The sequence below is a fragment of the Tachysurus fulvidraco genome, chromosome 20 (assembly GCF_022655615.1).
Source record: "Tachysurus fulvidraco isolate hzauxx_2018 chromosome 20, HZAU_PFXX_2.0, whole genome shotgun sequence".
Classification (NCBI taxonomy): domain Eukaryota; kingdom Metazoa; phylum Chordata; class Actinopteri; order Siluriformes; family Bagridae; genus Tachysurus; species Tachysurus fulvidraco.
The window spans coordinates 1,894,277-1,915,722 of record NC_062537.1 but is presented as its reverse complement, the minus strand read 5'-3'; the positions used below and the strand labels follow the sequence as shown (position 1 = coordinate 1,915,722).

The following is a 21,446-nucleotide window of genomic DNA, read 5'->3' as shown; positions in this document are numbered from 1 at the left end:
ATACAGGACCCAAGGTCAGTTCTTTGCGTCTCATTATCTTAACGATGAATGTCTGACACCGTCCACAGATGTGGTGTATCATCCGTGGAAGAAGGAAGAGTTGGGAGACCAGAGCAGAGAGATTATGTACACCATCGCCATCACCAACCCCCTAGCCCCAAAAACCGCTACAGTCACCGAGACTCAGGTAACCTCGAGGACGTACTGTACCCGGGTCACTTTACGCCGCTTTCGTCCAAAATCTGGTATCAAATGTTTTAAATTAATGTTCTATATGTTGTTGGGGTTTTTTTTGGGATGATTCCATATTATAGATGGAATTAGAAGCAGGGCTTGGAATGAGACTAGACAGCACTAGGGAAAGTTTTTTAGTTTTTTTCAAGATCACCTCCCTACGTTGTCAAGTTTTGTTCGTGTTTGTAGATTACAGAAGGTCCAACTGTCGCCGTAATTCATAATGAATTGAATATGGTTTGTAGTTCTTAGTTCATGTGTCTAACCCTAACCCTAACCCTAACCCTAGCTTTTTTAGCATTAGAGTTTCAGTGCAAATTAAAATTTTGACAAGAAATGTTTAGTATATGTTTTTTTTAGAGCATTTAGCACACACCTTGCCCACTAAACTACCACATCGCTTCACATAATCATGTCTAAATGGCTAACAAATTATATTTAGAACTATACTAGAACTATACTCAATTCTTTCTTTCATAATACATTTCCCTCTCCAGACTCTGTACAAAGCCAGCCAGGAGAGCGAGTGTTACATTATCGATGCTGAAGTGATCACTCACGACGTCCCTTATCACGACTACTTCTACACGCTCAACCGCTACATGCTCACCAGGGTGGCTAAGAACAAGTGCAGACTGAGGTGAGCTACGACAACCGAGACCCGAGACATGAAATACGTCCGTTTCGACTCCTCGCTGAAATGATCGGCCGTGATGTCATCACAGGGAAACCCAGTTGTCGATTTTATCGTGCCAGATCGCCCTCTAGTGGTCATAACAGGGCATAACACAGTCTAAATTTGCTTCATTTAAAATTCAAAAACTGCAATTTCTTATATAAAACTCACTCAGAAATGCAAATCAGAATTTCAGTCCAAATGCAAAAAATTAAAAACTCGGTCCAAATTTCAACCTCAAAACCGCAACCTCGCTCCCAAATCCAGTTCTGAATTATAAACTTTTAATCTTTAACCTCGAGTGTAAGTATCTAAACCTCGCTCCTCAAGCCTTTGTCCTGTCTCAATCTTCATTTAATAATAAAACCTCACATCAGAGCCAGGAATTAAATCTGTGTTGTGGTGCGTTGCGTTGCGTTCACGCAGGGTTTCCACCGAGCTGCGCTACAGAAAACATCCGTGGGGTCTCGTCAAGGGCTTCATCGAGAGAAACTTCTGGAGTGGCCTCGATGAATATTTCAGATATTTAGGTGAGTCGAGTCAGACGTCCGAGTCGGCTGCTGTCAGCTAGTTATTATTTTATTGGTTATAAAAACAATAAATACAGGTTTAGCATAACAATTCTAACTGCTTATATAGAAATTGAATATGCTTATTGAACTGTGATTGTTTTCCTATAACAGCACATCCTTTTTTTTAGAATCGATGAATTTTATTTTGTAATGAATTTTTGTTAGATTTAGGTGTAAAATAGCATTAATTAGATGTGTTATTATAGTAAGACGTGTGTGTGTGTGTGTGTGTGTGTGTGTGTGCGTGCACAGAACTGGAGCTGAGTAAAGTAGAGGTCGTTCTGAACAAACCCCACAGACCTTCTCCCAAAGCCAAAGCCACACGTTCGTCCACAGTGAGACGACACCGGAAACGAGCGGCGGGTCACCTGAGGCCGCAGCACCTGGACGAGGAGCTGAGCGCCGTCACCACGGCCGAGGACGACGAGGTCATCCAATGCATCAAACACGTGGCAGGTTTGACCCCATCGTCTTCATCATCAGCATCACATCAACCATCAAGGACATGTAACCGTGGCGACACGAAACTACGCCCTTGATCAATTAAACAGTTAACTTGACTCTATTTACAAGAAAAGTCACATAAATCAGTTAAAGCATTTAAAATCCGCCTGACACACACACACACACACACACACACACGCACACACACCTTTAACCACACCACAATAACCGTATTCTGTAATAATGCACCAAGTTTTAAAGCAATAAATCTGTTGCACATATGACATTCTTCTGTCTGGAAAACACTCCAATCTTTGTCTGGTATGTTGCTTAGCAACAAAAGCTATTACTGGATTTTGTCCTATTGTTTTGGTCGCTGTTTTATTAAAAAAAAAAAAAAAAAGTCCATAGGAGACTAGAGATTATCAGAGCAAAACATCTTTAAAAAAACTCTTCGGGTGATTTTGTGTATTGTTTTGGATGAAATTGTTTTATCTTTAAAAGTTCTCGGATCTTTTTGACCATTCTTGTCTATTATTTCCCATAATCCTGGTGGGCACAGGATCCACGCAGACGCGGCACTTCCCCGACCCGGCCGCAGGAGGTCTGGCACTTTATGGCGTTTCTAAACTGCTGCTCATCATCAGCTTCGTGTGAGTTTATCACAAGACGCTACACCCGTTAATCACTTATTAGTGTCAATTCATTCTGTTCGAAACAGGAATAAACTAAACAGGTAAACGGAGACGAATCAGAGATGAACTACTGTCTGATAAAACTGTTTGTCCTGAAGGATGTGTGTCAGCTGTACAGTACAGTACAGTGTGGCTTTATTCATCCTGCCATGCTAACACTAGGGGGCAGTGTGTGATCGTTAGATCAGTGTCCGTCTGAGCTCCGTCTGGATTATAACCTGAACACGGCCTGTGTTTCTGTCCTCAGCCTGGTGCTGCTGGTTCTCCTGAACATGATGCTCTTCTATAAGCTGTGGACGCTGGAGCAGACCACACAGAGCTTAGCGTCGCTGCAGGGCCTCCGAGCTCACGATAGGTACGAGGAAGAGGAAGAGGACGAGGAGAAAAAAATTCCACAGTTTGATGTTGTTCTGTATGCTTTATCAACAGTAACAGGTTTCTCTGGCAGACTTTTCATTTTAAAAATAAAAAAAAAAACTTTTTAAAAAATAAATAAATATATATGTATTTATCTTTTAACAAAAAAAGATAAATAGGGAACAAAAATAATATTAACATCAAATGTCAGACTTTTATACAGTCGTACTAGTATCACAAAAATGTTGTTTATATATATATTGAGGATTTTAAAAAAATATTATGGTAAAAAAAAATAATAATAATAACAAGTCAAAAATATTTCTTTTTTTTATTTTTATTTTTTTTTAGTAAAAAGTCATGAAATTCTCTATCCTGGTGATGAATTTCCTCTAAAAGCAGCAGCCAATCACAGGTTTACATCAAAGCGGTCGATTTAAACTCCCACATCGTTTGGTTACAGCTCGTTCACACGGGGCGTGTTAATATCTACGTCTAATTTAAAGTAAGGAGACGTTTATTAAACATCAAACACCAGAAGGAGTCTCCGGCGTCAGGTGACGGCGGTGAGAGGAAGAGCTTCCTGAGCCGATATGAAGCCGACTCAAAGGGAACCTCATCCTCATTTGAAATCATTAATCTTCTATATCTGTGGACTGTATGATCAAAAAGTGAGGCACATTGTTGTGTTGGTACGATTACCATATATGGGCGTGTTACAGTCAGGCTGCTGTGGATGTATAAACTTAATTATTTTAAAGAAACAGTTAATCCCCGACTAAGTAATGAACAGAAAACTCTGTGTGTGTGTGTGTGTGTGTGTGTGTGTGTGTGTGTGTGTGTGTGTGTGTGTGTGTGTGTGTGTGTCCGTGTGTGTGTGTGTGTGTGTGTGTGTGTGTGTGTGTGTGTGTGTGTGTGTGTGTGTGTGTGTGTGTGTGTGTGTGTCCGTGTGTGTGTGTGTGTGTGTGTGTGTGTGTGTGTGTGTTTAGCAGTAAACTTCCCCAAACGCAGATGGAGTGGGCTCAGCTCCTGGAGTCGCAGCAGCGTTACCATGACGACGAGCTGGAGAAGTGGCGGGAGATAATCAAGTCGTCTGTGGTTTTGTTAGACGAGGTAAATCCGGCGAGATTAAATCAGATGCCGGCAGATGGCACCGTAAAGAGAGCAGATAAATAAACAGACGTCGTTACGCAACATTGTTTTTCGCCTCCGTCTAATTAAAACATCGCATGTTAACGCTGCCGCCTCAGACACTTCAGCGGTGACCCGCAACAAGGTGCGACAGACTCGGAGCAGTAAACACGCTAAAGGTCTGTGTTGCGTGGGGAAGAAAGCGCAGGTCTGCAGGACGTTAGCAGAACATCGCGTCCGATTCCTTTCGAGCGTCGGACGACAGTTTAGGTGTAAAAATACGAAGCGAATTCTTCACGAAAATGTCATTGTTTCTCGGAACGTGTTGAGTTCCGATAAAACTGGAGACTCCTTCCATCGATGTTAAATAAAAATCTCTCGTTGCTATGGTAACGGGTTCATACAAGCATATGAATATCATCGATTTTGGGTGGAGAGCTGCGATCCGGAGGTCTGAAAATCCGATCCGGATCTGATCCGAACGGAGCGGAGAATTCAGCACCAGTAGTAAGGTGTGATGTTCAGGTTTGAGCGACTGACTGACTGTCGTGTGTGAACTGTTCCCCTGACAGATGAGAAGATCTTTACTGAACCTGCAGAAGGGAATCGGGATGAGAGACGACGGCTCGGCCGCCGAGGACAAGCGGAACCGATACCACTGACGGGAGCGAAGACCTCGGGCCGAACAGACACGCCGTGCAATAAGAAGAGCGCAGGACGGGGAACCTCGCAGGAGCCGCCTCGCTCCTCTCCTGTCCAGCGCCGCTCGCTGAGCACCGACTTGCAAAAAGCGTCTGACCCACAGATCGTCCTGATCTGCAGGGCCAAAAATGACTCCTGATTCATTCATTCATTCATTCAAGGACTCGTTTGAGTGTTAAACGCACACGCAGCAACATCTCAGCTGCACCATCACTTTCACCACCATCACCATCACCACCCATCTGTTTTTAGATTTTTTTAACCATTCAGGGGTCCGGGACCAGGTTAACCTTTGACCTATTATCTATTTAAGTGTTGAAGAACGCAGAAATCATATCACGATGACACACAGATTTCTAATTTATAAGTAGAGCTATATTTGCCAGAGCTACATTTCTACCGAAGCTTCCATGGAAAAATCGGGGCTGGACCCCGGAGAGCTTGTGCCATGGTGCTAATTATGCATAAATGCCCACGTTATGCAGCTCCTGGTTTATTTCCGTCCGAGCGCAGAGTCGCGACTTTCTCTAATCCGGACATTTTATTGCCCGGAAACGTGAAAGGCCCGGACGGTCTCGGCGTTAGCGGGGAAACAGGAAGCGTGACGGATTTCCTCAGAAATACTTTACTGTATTTCATTTTGCACAAATCTGTTTGTCATCTGTTCTTTTTGTTTCTTTTTTGTCAAGCAACATTGAACTGTCCACGATTCTGAGCCAATTTTATTTATACTCTTCGTCCATTCAGTGTTCTGTGCTGTTTCTTTTTTTTGTTTTTTTTGTTACATGATCTGAAGAAAATCTGTCGGTTTATCGTGAAAATCTTGGCATGTGCTGATATTTCGTAACTTTTATCGTAATTTATGGGAAAAAAAAAACTTACGATGTTTTATTCACCAAAAAAAAACAAAAAAAAAAAAAACAAGGGCAGCTATCGAGCTGTCTCATAATCCCCTCGTGTTCGGAGACAGCGCTTTGATTTCTCTGAAGGTACCAAAACTTCGCCACGTTGCTAGGTTACCGCCGAACGGTTCACGCTAGCTAACGGAGAAATCCGTTATTTTCCGGTCGTAAATAATCCTTGAATCTGATCGGTCAGAAGGACGCATTGATTGATTTAATGCACGTCGCAGGTTTATGTTAACGCTCTCTGATACACGGACCGGATCGTTCCTATAGTAACGGCTGGCTCGCGGTTATGTTTAGAGCTTAAATCTAGCCGTTTTTACGTAACACAGATGGAAGTGTCTCGAGTGTCGTCGTCAGCGGTAAAGCTGTAACGTTTTACCTTTTTCAGGACAGAAGAGTTTTATTTTCTTGTTAACTTCGACACGGAGGAAAAACAGCGAGGCTGGTGCAACGTAATAAACCCGTCAGCGTCACATATCTGGTGCAGACTAGCGACACGTTTTCTTTCCTGCATTTCGTTTCTTTTTGTTTCCACGCCGCTCAGTCGAAGTATAAGAGGAGCGCAAAGAGAAAGAAAAAAACACTAGGGATTTCTCTTCAGTATCATATTTCCGTCAGTCCGAGCTCCACGTCGCTGCTTTTATTTATGTATTTATTTATCCGCCATATTCTTCGATCCAGTTCGACGCAGGGATTCGAACCTACAACCTTCTGACGTGTGAAGTTTTTTTTTTCCCCCGGACCTTCTTTTACAAGCTGTGATACAAGTTTCCTTCGGACCGACCCGGAAAAGTTGTGTAACGCGCGGCTCGCCCGATCGACTCGGGTGTTTAACTGAATGAATAATAACCCGCGTTCTGTCAGGAGTCAGTTTTCACTTTTTCTTTTCATTTTTTTTTTTTTACATCATGAACGTTACTGTGATATCTGAGAGTCTGCTGCATGATGTTTATCATGGAAAAAAAAAACGAGGAATTTTTTTTTTTTTTTTTTTTTTTTTTTAATGGAGCAATTTTCCTGAAAAACGATTCGGACGCTAGAGCGTTAGCATTCCAGATGATCCTATGAAGCGCTGCTCTTTGACCAAGTGCTTTATCTCTGGAGTATCTCATCATGGATCTAAACGGTGTGTCACTCGTCAGGGGGCGTGGATAAGATGAGATGACTCCGCCTACATTTCCCTTAATCTTTTTCAAGAAGTCTTTGAATAGTTATAAGTTACGGATCAGTTCATGATAGTAAAAAAAAAAAAGGGAGTTGCTTTACGAATGCCAAATAATCCCTCCTTAATCTCTCCCTCTTTTTTTTGTTTGTTTGTTTTATTTTTTGTTGTTGTTGTCATTCGTTTTTTACAAAAGTAGCTACGAGAAGTAGCTACAAACTTACAGTAAGTATTACAATCCTCATTGTATCGCAAGCGGTGTGTTTCAGATCTTTCATGTTTTTATTATTGCGATTATTTTAAGGGACATATTACGGAGCTGAAATATTTATACTGATATTATAATGGATGTACATGTTGTATATGTATAGTCGCTGTGTCTATATGGGGGGAAAAACAAGGCTCCAGCGTGTCGCTGGTTCGAGAGCTGGCAGTCGGAGAGTCAAAGGTTTATGTCATCGACGAAGACGGGCGGAAAGAATAAAGCTATTTAAGAGATCTCGCTCCGGGTCGATCGAGTCGTGTGTTTTTTGAAGCTTGCGTAAATCCGGATCGAGTTTCATCGACAAAGCTGTTTGGAAATGTTTGCATAAAAAACTGGTCACCATGGCGATAAAGCGGACAACGATCGATAGCGTCGGATATTTTAGATAATTGTTTTACATTCAGTCAGAGTTTATTGTAATAACTCATCATTTCTGTTCAGGATAAAGTCAAACAACCAAACAAACAAGCAAAGAAACAAAAGAAATAAAAAAAATCTCTCTCGCTCGCTCTCTCTTTTTCTCTCTCTCTCTTGCTCATTTTCTCTCTCTCTCACTCTCTGTCTTTTTTTATGTCTCTCTCACTCTCACACTTTCTTTCTCTCTCTTTCTCTCTCACTTTCTCTCTCTCTTGCTCATTTTCTCTTTCTTCATTACTCTCGCACTCTCTTTCTCTCTCTTTCTCTCTCTCTCACACACACTCACTCTTTCAGTCTTTGTGTCTCTCTCTCACACACTTTCTCTCTCTCTTGCTCATTTTCTGTCTCTCTCACTCTCTCTTTCTCTCTCTCACTCACTTTCTGTCTCTGTGTCTCTCTCTTTCTCTCTCACTCACTTTCTGTCTCTCTCTGTTTCTCTCACTCACTTTCTGTCTCTCTCTTTCTCACTGACTCTCTCTCATTCACTTTCTGTCTCTGTGTCTCTCTGTTTCTCTCTCTCACTCACTTTCTGTCTCTCTCTTTCTCACTCTCTCTCTCTCTTCTCTCTCACTCTCTCCCACTCACTCTCTCTTTCTGTATCTCTCTCTCCAGTCAGATTTTTAAAAAAGTCTCTCTCTCTCTCTCTCTCTCTCTCTCTCTCTCTCTCTCTCTCTCTCTCTCTCTCTCTCTCTCTCTCTCTCTCCAGTCACTCAGGTGAGTCTCTAATGGACAGCATTCATTAAAGGTGTGAAACAAACACAAGCGCTCCGACTGATGCAACACGTCTCCTCTGTTCCCGCATCTCCTCGCTCGCAGGCCTCCGGGACGCCGAGGTCGTTAACTTCAGCTTCATTTCACACACAGATATTTTTAAGTAGTTAAATATCACCGTGTAAACGTCTGTCGCTGATCACCGAAGCGGTGAAATTCAGCACAAGAAAAAAAAAAAAATAAAGCGGCTTCTTAATTTCTTTTTCTTTTAGTTGGTGTTTTAATGGAATTTAAAACCTTATTCAAGCATGTATTTATTATCAAGCTGAAACTTTTGCCTGGAGATTGTTTATTTTGGAGCACGTTTAAAAGCGTGTGAGAGAAAAGTGTCAGCATGAATGAAAGGAAAGGTGTAGAAGACGATGGAGGTGGCATGAGGATGAGATGAGGATGCTGAGGTTCTCTTTAGGAGTGACGAGGATGGACAGGATTAGGGACGAGGACATCTGAGGGACGGCTCGGGTTGGCCGTTTTGGGGACAAGGACAGAGAGACTAGATTGAGATGGTTTGGACATGGACAGAGGAGGGAGATGTTGGAGATGGAGCTGCAGGTAAGAGGTCAAGATGAAGGCCAATAGAGGAGATATACTGTATGGATGTGTTAAATGAGGACATGCTGTTGCAGTACACAGTGAAATGAGACAACGTGTGTCTCCAGGATCACGATGCTACATAGAACAAAGACAGTCCTAGCCACATAAAGTGCAACCTGGTGCAAACAGTGCAGGACAGGACAAACAAGACAGACGGTACCAGGGCGAAGAGTGTGTGTGGGGTGAAGAGTGTGTGTGAGTGGTGTGTGGGGTGAAGAGTGTGTTTGAGTGGTGTGCGGGGTGAAGAGTGTGTGTGGGGTGAAGAGTGTGTGTGAGTGGTGTATGGGGTGAAGAGTGTGTTAGGTGTGTGGGGTGACGAGTGTGTGTGAGGTGTGTGGGGTGAAGAGTGTGTGTGAAGGGTGTGTGGGGTGCAGAGTGTGAGTAGTGTGTGGGGTGAAGAGTTTGTGTGAGGTGTGTGTGGGGTGAAGAGTGTATGTGAAGGGTGTGTGGGGTGAAGAGTGTGTGTGAAGGGTGTGTGGGGTGAAGAGTGTGTGTGAGGGGTGTGTGAGGTGAAGAGTGTGTCTGAGTGGTGTGTGAGGTGAAGAGTGTGTGAGGGGTGAGTGGGGTGAAGAGTGTGTGTGAGGGGTGTGTGAGGTGCAGAGTGTGTGTGAGGGGTGTGTGAGGTGCAGAGTGTGTCTGAGTGGTGTGTGAGGTGAAGAGTGTGTCTGAGTGGTGTGTGGGGTGAAGAGTGTGTGTGAGGGGTGTGTGAGGTGAAGAGTGTGTCTGAGTGGTGTGTGGGGTGAAGAGTGTGTGTGAGGGGTGTGTGAGGTGAAGAGTGTGTCTGAGTGGTGTGTGAGGTGAAGAGTGTGTCTGAGTGGTGTGTGAGGTGAAGAGTGTGTGTGAGTAGTGTGTGAGGTGAAGAGTGTGTCTGAGTGGTGTGTGAGGTGAAGAGTGTGTCTGAGTGGTGTGTGAGGCGAAGAGTGTGTCTGAGTGGTGTGTGAGGTGAAGAGTGTGTGTGAGTAGTGTGTGAGGTGAAGAGTGTGTCTGAGTGGTGTGTGAGGTGAAGAGTGTGTCTGAGTGGTGTGTGAGGTGAAGAGTGTGTCTGAGTGGTGTGTGAGGCGAAGAGTGTGTCTGAGTGGTGTGTGAGGTGAAGAGTGTGTCTGAGTGGTGTGTGAGGTGAAGAGTGTGTCTGAGTGGTGTGTGAGGTGAAGAGTGTGTCTGAGTGGTGTGTGAGGCGAAGAGTGTGTCTGAGTGGTGTGTGAGGTGAAGAGTGTGTCTGAGTGGTGTGTGAGGTGAAGAGTGTGTGAGGTGAAGAGTGTGTGTGAGTGGTGTGTGAGGTGAAGAGTGTGTGTGAGTGGTGTGTGAGGTGAAGAGTGTTTCTGAGTGGTGTGTGAGGTGAAGAGTGTGTGTGAGTAGTGTGTGAGGTGAAGAGTGTGTGTGAGTAGTGTGTGAGGTGAAGAGTGTTTCTGAGTGGTGTGTGAGGTGAAGAGTGTGTGTGAGTAGTGTGTGAGGTGAAGAGTGTGTGTGAGTAGTGTGTGAGGTGAAGAGTGTGTGTGAGTAGTGTGTGAGGTGAAGAGTGTGTGTGAGTAGTGTGTGAGGTGAAGAGTGTGTGTGAGTAGTGTGTGAGGTGAAGAGTGTGTGTGAGTAGTGTGTGGGGTGAAGAGTGTGTCTGAGTGGTGTGTGAGGTGAAGAGTGTGTCTGAGTGGTGTGTGAGGTGAAGAGTGTGTGTGAGTAGTGTGTGAGGTGGAGTGTGTGTGAGTAGTGTGTGAGGTGAAGAGTGTGTGTGAGGGGTGTGTGGGGTGATGAGTGTGTGTGAGTAGTGTGTGAGGTGAAGAGTGTGTGTGAGGGGTGTGTGGGGTGATGAGTGTGTGTGAGTAGTGTGTGAGGTGAAGAGTGTGTGTGAGGGGTGTGTGGGGTGATGAGTGTGTGTGAGTAGTGTGTGAGGTGAAGAGTGTGTGTGAGGGGTGTGTGGGGTGATGAGTGTGTGTGAGGTCATCCACAATGCTGTTGACTTAAAGGGAAGAGAGACTCCAATGATCTCAGCGGTCCTCACTATCCGCTGCAGGGTCTTGCGATCCCGAGACGGTGCAGTTCCCAAACCATACAGTGATGCAGCTGCTCAGGATGCTCTCAGTGGTCCCTCTGTAAAAAGTAGTCAGGACGGGGGGAGGGAGAAGTCGAGACACTGCTGGGCTTTCTTGGTGATGGAGCTGGTGTTGAGTGACCAGGGGAAATCTACATCCAGAGACAGGTTGGTGGCTCTACACCAGGTAGTTAGCTGTTGCACCTGCTCTCTGTACCTCTCTGACTCGTCGTTCTTGCTGATGAGACCCACCACGGTCGTGTCATCTGTGACTCGGTGCACAGTCGTGAGTCAGCAAGGTGAACAGTAACGGACTGAGCACACAGCCCTGAGGGGCTCCAGAGCTCAGTGTGGTGATGCTGGAGATTACTGTTACCGATCCATACTGACTGAGGGCTCCTGGTGTGAGAGGAGAGGATGCCGAGGATAGAGTTAGCTGATGATTCTCTGTGGAGACCCTTAACGAGAAAAGACAAAAGTAGAAGAAAAAGATATATTTATTATTTTATTATTTCATTATTAATAATAATTCCCGGTTCAAAAACTTTTGCATTCAGCGATACACAGCGGGTAGAATATTGCTGTCGACATGAAATTCTCACAAGGGGGGCACGGTGGCTTAGTCGTTTGCCTCGGACCTCCAGGGTTGGGGGTTCGATTCCCGCCTCCGCCTTGTGTGTGTGGAGTTTGCATGTTCTCCCCGTGCCTCGGGGGTTTCCTCCGGGTACTCCGGTTTCCTCCCCCGGTCCAAAGACATGCATGGTAGGTTGATTGGCATCTCTGGATAATTGTCCGTAGTGTGTGTGTGTGTGTGTGTGTGAGTGAATGAGAGTGTGTGTGTGCCCTGTGATGGGTTGGCACTCCGTCCAGGGTGTATCCTGCCTCGATGCCCGATGACGCCTGAGATAGGCACAGGCTCCCCGTGACCCGAGGTAGTTCGGATAAGCGGTAGAAGATGTCGGTAACGACGATGTCATCAATTCATACAAAGAACTCCACCTCTTCTATGAACTCTGATCTTTATTTCATCCCACAGACGTTTCTACTGGATCCGAGTCATCCGATTGGCCGAGCCGTTCCAGCAGCTCCTTCTTTTATTTTATCCCTCTGAAAGCAGTTGAGAGTTTCCTTGGCTATGTGTTTTGGGATCAATGTCCACCTTCATCTTTATCGTCTTCATCATCCGTATTACCGCACGAACTCTTTTTTTTATTAAACAGGAGGTCGATTAAAAAAAAACAAAAAAAAAAACAGCTAACCTAAAAAAATAAAAAAAAAGGCCGTATGCAAAAGATCCGGATTTTATTGGTTCGTTAAAACGACTCAGATTCATTTAGCTTTGAACTGATTCAGTTATATAAAGTGTGTCTTCTCTGTGGAGAACTTTTTGCCTTCGTTTTTCTTCCCGCTGATTTGATTTCTTTTTCCGCACGAAGGTAATTCGTCCCATTTAAACCACTTATTTCTGCGCACTGTTTATAAACCGCTCGTCTCCGGTTATGACGGTTTTTTTTTTTTGTTTTCTTTTTTGCTTGTTTTTTTTTTCCCCCCGAACAGAAACCAGTAAAAACACGTTCTCTGCCTGCTATAACTCTCGATTACTTTTTATTTATTTATTTATATATATATATTTTTTTATTACTTCAGTGCAGTATGAGAGTCTGTAGATTTTATCAGCAGGTTATTTCGAGGAAGATGCTGAATTCGGCGTTCCAAAAGTTTTGGCACCCTTCGGCATCCCAGGAGCCGCGTGTTAAGTCGTTGTTGTTGTTTTTTTCGTTTTTTTTATCTCATGCGCCACACATGTTTTTCTTTTTTCTTTTTTCTTTTTTCTTTTTTCCTCCAGACGTTGATTCTCAACAGCGTTTTATTCACGTTGTTTAATAGTCTGGAACATCTTTTCCTCGAGCTGCGTTATTGTCTCAGGGAGTTCGCCGGGCTTCTGCTCCCGCTCGCTGCTTCTCTGAAAAGACTTTTTTTTATTCTGAATAGCAGAGTTGGCAGGATGTGCTGATGGCACTCGGGGTGAATGTGGGTGGTTTCGCTTCTTCTACACCACCTGCTGAAACGGCCTTAAGGAGCCGGTTGATAAGAACTCGCAGCTGTACATCAAGAGAAATACCTGCCATGAGATCAGCTTCTCTGTGCCGTGAGAGACGTCTAATAAAACAGCTTTATTTCGGTTTGGTACCGAACAGAGTTTTCTGACTGTATACAAAATGCTCTTGTGCGTTTTTTTTTTTTTTTAAGGTAAACAATGTTGGCGCTGTGGTTTATTTCTTTTACACTTCTCCTGGGTGTCATTTTTATCCATAGAAGAATAAGATGTTAGACATTTTGTGTAAGGAATAAAACACTCCTGTGTGTCGTTCCGTTTTAGGGAATGGATCACCGACGTGCTGCTGAGACACCAGGATCAGGACGTCCCCTAAAGGAGAGACTCAGTATCTCTGTGTGTTTCTATACGTGTGTGTAATCGTACACACACACACACACACACACACACACACACACACACACACACACACACACACACACACACACACACACACACACACACACACACACACACACACACACACACACACACACACACACACACACACACACACACACACGCTTTTCTGGGGTTTTATCTGAGTTTTTTACTGAAGCAGTGAGAGCGCGCATGCACACACACAAAAACACACACACACAAACACACACACACACACACACACACAAACACACACAAACACACAAACACACACACACACAAACACACACACACACACACACACAAAAATGCACACACAAACACACAAAAACACACACACACAAACAAAACCACACACACAAAACACACACACACAAATCACACACACAAAAACACACACAAACAAACACCACACACACAAACACACACAAACAAACACACAAACACACACACAGCAAAATCCTTTGTAATCTACAGACTGTGAAGCGAAACTTTCAGGAATATTTTCATGTTTCTTAAAGATAAACAAACAAACAAACAAATAAATAAATAAAAGTCCTCTGTCACAGCACTGAAAGCTCAAGCAGTCAAGTGCAAAAGTTTATTTCATGTTTCATACAGACGCAGTTTCAAAAACCGAATGAATATTTTTTTCTGCTTTATTTTATTATATATATATTAGATTTGTGTCATGACTTTCCACTTGCTCGACTTGCTTTCCTTCTTCTTTGTATTCACGACACAATATAAACACAAACCGCTCCGTTGTTACTGTACGTGCGCGTGCTGATGAGTTCTCGCTTCTGATTGGTTGGAAACAAGAGGACAAGTAAACAAACAAACAAACAAACAAATGACATTTTTTTAGTATTAACATTACTGTATATTTATTACTAAAAGTTTTCATTTAAAATAATAAAATAAAAAATAGACACAAATAAATAAATATTTGATATTATACCTGTTTTTATTATATGTAATTATTTGAATCATTAAATAAATAGTATGCAATATTAGTATGAATGCCTAATATTAATATTTTTATTAGCTTTATTCATGTAAAAATAGATAATAAATAAATTGTGGAATTATATTAATATGTTTAATAACACCCCCCACCCCCACCACGTGCTAAAATCCATCATTAATTCTTCACTTTAAGCTGCTGTAAAAAAAAAAAAAAAAAAAAAAAGTGGTAGGTTTTGATTTCTCTCACTCGAGGCACGAAGCTGCAGCATCTGCGTGGAAACTCGGCGGCGTCTTTCCCAGAGACTGCGCCGTGTTATCCATCACTGATCAACATCAGCACTGATGTTGAAGAGCTTTGGAGATCCTGACAACAGCAACAACAACAGCTCACGCAGAAAGGAGATGCAGGACAGATATTCTGTTCATCATCCTCCGAGTCTGAGGTAGATCAGCTTCACTCCTGACAAACTGTGAAGCGGGATAATGAGTCGGCCCATGAAGAAAAAGCAGGAAAAAACGGTTTAGACACAGACGTGTTCACAGCTTTCAGTCTTCGTGCTGACTCGAGGAAAGAAAAACCTCCAGCTTATGGAGCCTGAGCTCAGGATTGAAGCAGGAACCCCGGAGATGTGAATCAACAATGTTATGATGTTTCCTTTTGTGTCTTCTTAACTCCAGCGCACCTGGATGGAGTCAAAGCTGCGATGTTATAACACAAAGATGGAGGTTTGAGGGTAAACCATGTAGCGGCTTCAGGGTTCCAGGCCCTGCTTCATGTTATAAGAAGTGAAGTATACTTAAAGGTGATTCTCCAAATCAGTCATTTACTAACCTGCACTTGGTGGCTCAGTGGGTAAAACAGCTGGCTCTTACCCTGAGGATCAGGGTTCAGCTCTTATCTCAGGTTAGTTTTACTTTCCAAGTGGATCTTGATGTGAACTAAAGCTCCAGAAAAAAAAACAACAGTTGGGTGTAAGGACCTGGTGGCTCAGTGGGATGGTGCACAGGTTTCTCACCATGATGATCAGGGTTCAAGTCTTGGTTCAGGTGAGTTTTAGAATCACTTTAAGGTGTAGCAGTGACATGAGCTGATAGATAAATGTTTAAAAAAAAAGCTGAGTTGTCAGAAAGCTCTGATAGCTCACATGTCTAAGGGTGTGTCCCTCTGCAGTGTCATGCTGCACAGGATCGAGGCCACCTGCAGGCGAGCTGAGGGGCTGGAAACCGGTGGGGCTCTAAGTCTGGCAAAGTGAGAGAAGGAGAGTGAAAGCCAGCAGGTCCCACCTGGGGCTCCTGGAGAGGTGAAGGGTGGGGTTATGTTACTCTGGGCTTTGTTTGTATTATTATTATTTTTTTTTTTTATATATATATATAATTATATATACACTTTATTTATTTATCTATCTATTTATCTACTTGCAATACTTATACTACATCATTGTATTTCTAATTTATATATATTATATACATACACACACTTTTATAATCTTTATTTATATACTTTTTCCAATTTAACTTGCTACAATTTCTTCTACCTTTACTTACTTACATACCGCTCAGACTTCTATCATCTACAGCATGTCTCACACCACATCACACTTACATACATACAACTGAGCCATTAATTAATTATATATATACACACACTTTTTCATTATTTTTATTTCTCTACTTGCAATCCATTCCTCTCCATTACACTTCCATTGCTATTGATCTACATACTATATATCATCATCATCATCATCATCTAAATTGATTTAAAAAATGACTCCAGATTGTTCTGTAAACACAGTCTTGGCAACCACCTCACCTGAGCTTTGAACCTATAACCTCAACACCTCGAAGACCATCCCTAACCAGCTGAGCTACAAATCAGCCACATTTGTCACACTAAATTACTGCATTTTGTGCTACATATCGATTATTAGTTACTCCAGATTAGTATCTCTGTCAGAAATTGCTCCTTAGGCCCTATATAGTATCCTGTTTCTTGCATACTTACTTACTATTGATACAGATTACTGTTCTAGAAAAATGTTGGAAGGAAAAACACCCTCTGGTGGGATTTGAACCATTGACCTCTGCAATGGAAGTCCAACACTTTCCCTCATCACCCAAAGAGGCTCAGAAGCCTGAAGTTGCATGTAGAAGAAATCGTGTGTAGGTAAAGTTTAACCATACCAAACAATCCTTTACATGCCAAAGGGTTTAATCTTCATGTCGTCTCATCTGAGGGAGGTCTTTCCTTATTGTCCTGCATATTGTCCAGCAAAAAAACATTAGCAGTCTTTGTTTTCTATTCCTAATTTTTTATTTAATTTAGAGAAAGAAAGTCTAGTGTTGGGAAGCGGAGGGCATAGTGGCTTGACTCCAGGGTTGGGGGTTCGATTCCCACCTCCGCCTTGTGTGTGTGGAGTTTGCATGTTCTCCCCTTGCCTCGGGGGTTTCCTCCGGGTACTCCGGTTTCCTCCCCCGGTCCAAAGACATGCACGGTAGGTTGATTGGCATCTCGGGACAATTGTCCGTAGTGTGTGTGTGTGTGAGTGAATGAGAGTGTGTGTGTGCCCTGTGATGGGTTGGCACTCCGTCCAGGGTGTATCCTGCCTCGATGCCCGATGACGCCTGAGATAGGCACAGGCTCCCCGTGACCCGAGAAGTTCGGATAAGCGGTAGAAAATTAATAAATTAAGTCTAGTGTTTAAAGACAGCGGCCTATGATCACAAAAAAAAATCTGAAAGAAGACAAAACAGAACTCCTCGTTAAAACTTTGACTTTTCAGTTAAAACTACTGAATTTGAAACATTCCAACGTTCCCACACGTCGCTAAGTGACGAACACGCTTCTTTGTTTCCAAAATGTCTTTGTTTAAAAAAAAATCGCAAGCGATCATCTGTTTGTACTTTAATGACTGTCTCATTCGAACCTGATATACACCGGCATGTACAGTTCATAAAATATCCCCTTCATGATCGCTGACCTGGTGGTTTTATTCCCAGCCCCTTGCTCACTTCTATTGATCTTGTATTCAATTAGATTTACTGTGGCAAGAAGTGAAGCCGAGGCTGTCAGCGGCATGACGAATGGAGCCTCTTGCTTCGACTTGGAGCCAGAAACCAAAAAAAAGTGTTGGGTGTTTTCTCGCCGTCGGTTCGTTCGCTCTCTGATCTGTCGCATTTATAATTTCTAGCTCCCTCCAAATCGACCACGCTGAGCTCACTTCACCGTGCCGCCTCGACACAACACACACGCAACGTCTTCATCATTAACGCTGAATCTGTTTCACCGCTTGCTTGGTGCACACGAGTCCTATTCCAGACGTCACGTTCGATTTATTAGATTCCTTTTGAAACCTGTGGAATTTTCTATTACATTTGTTTTTAGGTTTTTTTTTTCCCCAAATAAGATCCAGGAGGGGGGGATGATGACGATGGCTTAGTGGTTAGCACGGTTGCCTGACACCTCCAGGGTTGGGGGTTCGATTCCCGCCTCCGCCTTGTGTGTGTGGAGTTTGCATGTTCTCCCCGTGCCTCGGGGGTTTCCTCCGGGTACTCCGGTTTCCTCCCTGGTCCAAAGACATGCATGGTAGGTTGATTGGCATCTCTGGAAAATTGTCCGTAGTGTGTGTGTGTGTGTGAGTGAATGAGTGTGTGTGTGTGTGCCCTGTGATGGGTTGGCACTCCGTCCAGGGTGTATCCTGCCTCGATGCCTGATGACGCCTGAGATAGGCACAGGCTCCCCGTGACCCGAGAAGTTCAGATAAGCGGTAGAAGATGAATGAATGAATAAATGAATGAAGATCCAGGAGACATAAAAGCCTTGAGTACAGGCCGGGATGCAAACTTCACCCCGGTGCAGTAATGAATAAATGCATCCTGGAGAGAATCACTGTATAATTTTTCCCTTTTATATAAAACGTAGCATCAATCGAGCAGGAAGCTTTGCTCTGCTATAAGAAGACAGAAGTGAGAGTAAAATAGGATACTGAGCAGATGTGCAGGTTTATTCAGACTGTACTGTATGTGAGATGCTTTTATGGAAAGGAAGAGACACGATCCGGGAAGCTGAGCGTCACTGAGCTGGAGGAAGGATCTGATCTAAGTGGTCTAATGCTTTTCATTGAACAACTGCGTTTACATAACGAGACACGATGCGACACGAAGATTAGGGATGGGGTGAACGTTTTAAAGTTCCCTTACTTATAATAACAACTAGCTAGCACCAGAACGTTAACCACAGAGTGACTGAGGTCTCATTCAAATCAAATTAAGGCCCTGAAAAGGACATCTGAAATACGACACAGAGGAATGTAATAAACAGGAAACGGGGAAGGTGTCAGAGACCAGACACGATAGTATGCTACTCTTGCATTAACGCTAGTTCAGCATATTGCTAGTCGGCTGCATTTGCAGCTATGCTCGTTCAGCGCTTTGCAACAAGCAGCTGTTAATCAGTCTGAGGCAACTGGCTAAGGCTCCACGAGTTACAGCAGTGTGTGTGTGTGTGTGTGTGTTATCCATCTCGATGTTCTCATGATCTATACTGTATCATATGTCTATTAAAAACTATCTGCACAGCACGCAGCCATAAATCGCACACGCTTCACAGAGGAGAACAAACCTGTAACATAAAAACAGTGCATGTGTGCAGATTGACTAGACAAGCACTTCATCACGGATTCTCTTACGGCGCTTATACTTATTTACAATTAGCGCAAATTGCGAGCAGCGCATCGCAGATCCAGCTGAGAGCATTTGGAACCTTTCATTTGTGAGGTCATTAGTGACACGAGACGGCCCCCAATGCTATTTTTATGATAATATTTACCTGTTTTCTAGCTACGGGTCTCCTCAGACCCCATTAGCACTTACACACCAGGCCTACCAGCGATAACGACCTCACAAGGTGCGCAGTCGAATTAAAGGTGTCAAGTAAACAGAGATACGATGATGCAATGGAGTGTACAGGGAATTGTGCGGAGAACCAAGTGAGCAGTCACCCGTGCTAACGTTTTGGAAAACCAAGGCCCAATTATTTCATATTATACATTCAAATTAAACAATCAACAGGTATCTGCTACTGTTAGTGCTAGTGTTGCACAATAAAAATAGTAAGAACACAGAACATCTAATTCTTGCATGTCACTCAATCAGATTCCCTACCGTTCACATCTCTATGTTCACCTTACACTCTTCACTTTCATCCTGGTTTGCTGCCAACCAGTGAAAATTTCAAAAAGGTGCCAAAAGATAAGTAATATGTATAAGTTTATGGATATTATTTACCAGTTACACGTTCATTTCTACCTTCGGGAGTCCATCAAGTCTCAGTACTCGGTTCAGCACTTTTTAGACATCGGTCAGGGATCATCGGTGGTGCGCGACCGATCCAAATCCGATACCCGTGGTCATGGGCGTCGGAAACATTATATGTGGGTGAGACAGGACAAACGCTGGTATCGGAATCGGATCGGAAGAGAAAAAAGTGGTATCGGTACATCCCTAGTTTAGACTACATGGCTAAAGTCTACCTCGGCTATTATCCCCGTTCGTTTATTTATTTTTTAATATAGCTATAAAAACATAGTCTAACATTAACACTGTCTTCTCTAGTAGAACTTTCAAAACATACAGACAACTCATATGAGTTGGAGATCACCATTTGGTTGAACAAAGTCGTCATTTAACTAATAAACACAGTGGACTATGTGACTGCAAGGTGAAAACACTGATGCTGGCCTACAAAGCCAAAAACGGACCAGCTCCCTCTTACCTCAAAGCCCTCATCATTCGTCGCACTGCACCCCGCACCCTCCGATCTACTGGCACTGCTCGACTGGTCCCACCATCTCTCAGGGTAAGAGGCAAGTATACTACAAGACTCTTCTCTGTTCTGGCACCGAGGTTGTGGAACGAACTTCCCCTAGAGGTCCGGACAGCTGAGTCACTGGCTATTTTCAAGCGGCGGTTGAAGACCTACTTATTCAAGAAACACTTCAACTAGCACTTCTTTCCCTATCTTTTGCATAAAAACAAATAAAAAAACACAACCTTTAACACTTTTTCATTGTAACTTTGAACAAATGTTTTAAACTCATGGTATCTTAAGTATGTATCCCAGTGAGCAGCATTAATGTATCCAATGTTAGAGATTTATGCACTTATGTACGTCACTCTGGATAAGGGCGTCTGCCAAATGCTGTAAATGTAAATGTAAGGTGCTTGTTGTTGCCAAGGTTCTGTTAGAATGGCGCACCCTGGTTACTTTTGGACAAGGAGAATTTCAAAAATCTGCAGAGGCCACAACTGGAGGCCTGGATGAAATGTTAAACACTGGAGCTTTGGTGTGGTATTGTTACCGATATTTATTTTCCAGACTAGCAACCTGTTGTAAGGACATCCATGGAATGTGGATAAAAACCAGAGTGTGTGTTTGCCCTGCGATGGGTTGGCACTCCGTCCAGGGTGTATCCTGCCTCGATGCCCGATGACGCCTGAGATGACCCGAGGTAGTTCGGATAAGCGGTAGAAAATGAGTGAGAGTGAGAGTGGATAAAAACCGGGTACCAGCTAAACGTGCACAAGGCCAGAATACAACCTGGATGGGGAACCTGTTTTTAGCAAGTGTGAGGAACTCAGAATACTCAAAAGAACCCACACACACTGGGATGTCTTGCAAAACTCTGCAAAGGTCAAATCTGGAGCTCAGGAACAAACTCCAGAACCTACAGTACAGGTTTCCAGACCAGAAATCTAACAAGAACAAGGATTTGGTATGGAAATGCATGGAAGGGCATAAAACTGGGCACCTGCCAGATGCAAATCAGGAATACACCTTGGGTGGGATGATAATTTATTAAGTCATGTATTAAGTAAAGTAGACAGAACCCGGGGGGCCCAAAAGACAATGGATGCAGGGGACTCACAAAAATCTACATATCCCATAACCGGATTTGAGAATCAAGCCTAAAACCCCTTGGCTGTTTGGTACCGGAACTACTGGTAGTTCCGGTACCAAACAGCCAAGGGGTTTTGGGCTTGATTCTCAAATCC

General features: G+C 43.4%; 1 protein-coding gene across 28 annotated transcripts in view; it reads left to right on the top strand.

Moving 5' to 3' along the window:
• gramd1ba (GRAM domain containing 1Ba) overlaps positions 1 to 7,383 on the top strand; it is a 65,072-nt gene extending 57,689 nt beyond the window's left edge. For 18 of the 28 annotated variants that reach the window (XM_027158519.2, XM_047804801.1, XM_047804799.1 and 15 more), the window contains 8 exons: positions 69 to 187; positions 732 to 874; positions 1,337 to 1,440; positions 1,735 to 1,938; positions 2,489 to 2,579; positions 2,869 to 2,976; positions 3,968 to 4,091; positions 4,682 to 7,383. In XM_027158519.2, coding sequence (XP_027014320.1) covers positions 69 to 187; positions 732 to 874; positions 1,337 to 1,440; positions 1,735 to 1,938; positions 2,489 to 2,579; positions 2,869 to 2,976; positions 3,968 to 4,091; positions 4,682 to 4,771 — 983 coding nt within the window. In that variant the 3' untranslated portion in view covers positions 4,772 to 7,383. Of the gene's footprint in view, positions 1 to 68; positions 188 to 731; positions 875 to 1,336; positions 1,441 to 1,734; positions 1,939 to 2,488; positions 2,580 to 2,868; positions 2,977 to 3,967; positions 4,092 to 4,681 lie in introns of those variants that run through there. The other 10 variants (XM_027158520.2, XM_047804795.1, XM_047804798.1 and 7 more) reach the window with 5 other exon arrangements.
• The last annotated feature ends 14,063 nt before the right edge of the window (positions 7,384 to 21,446 follow it).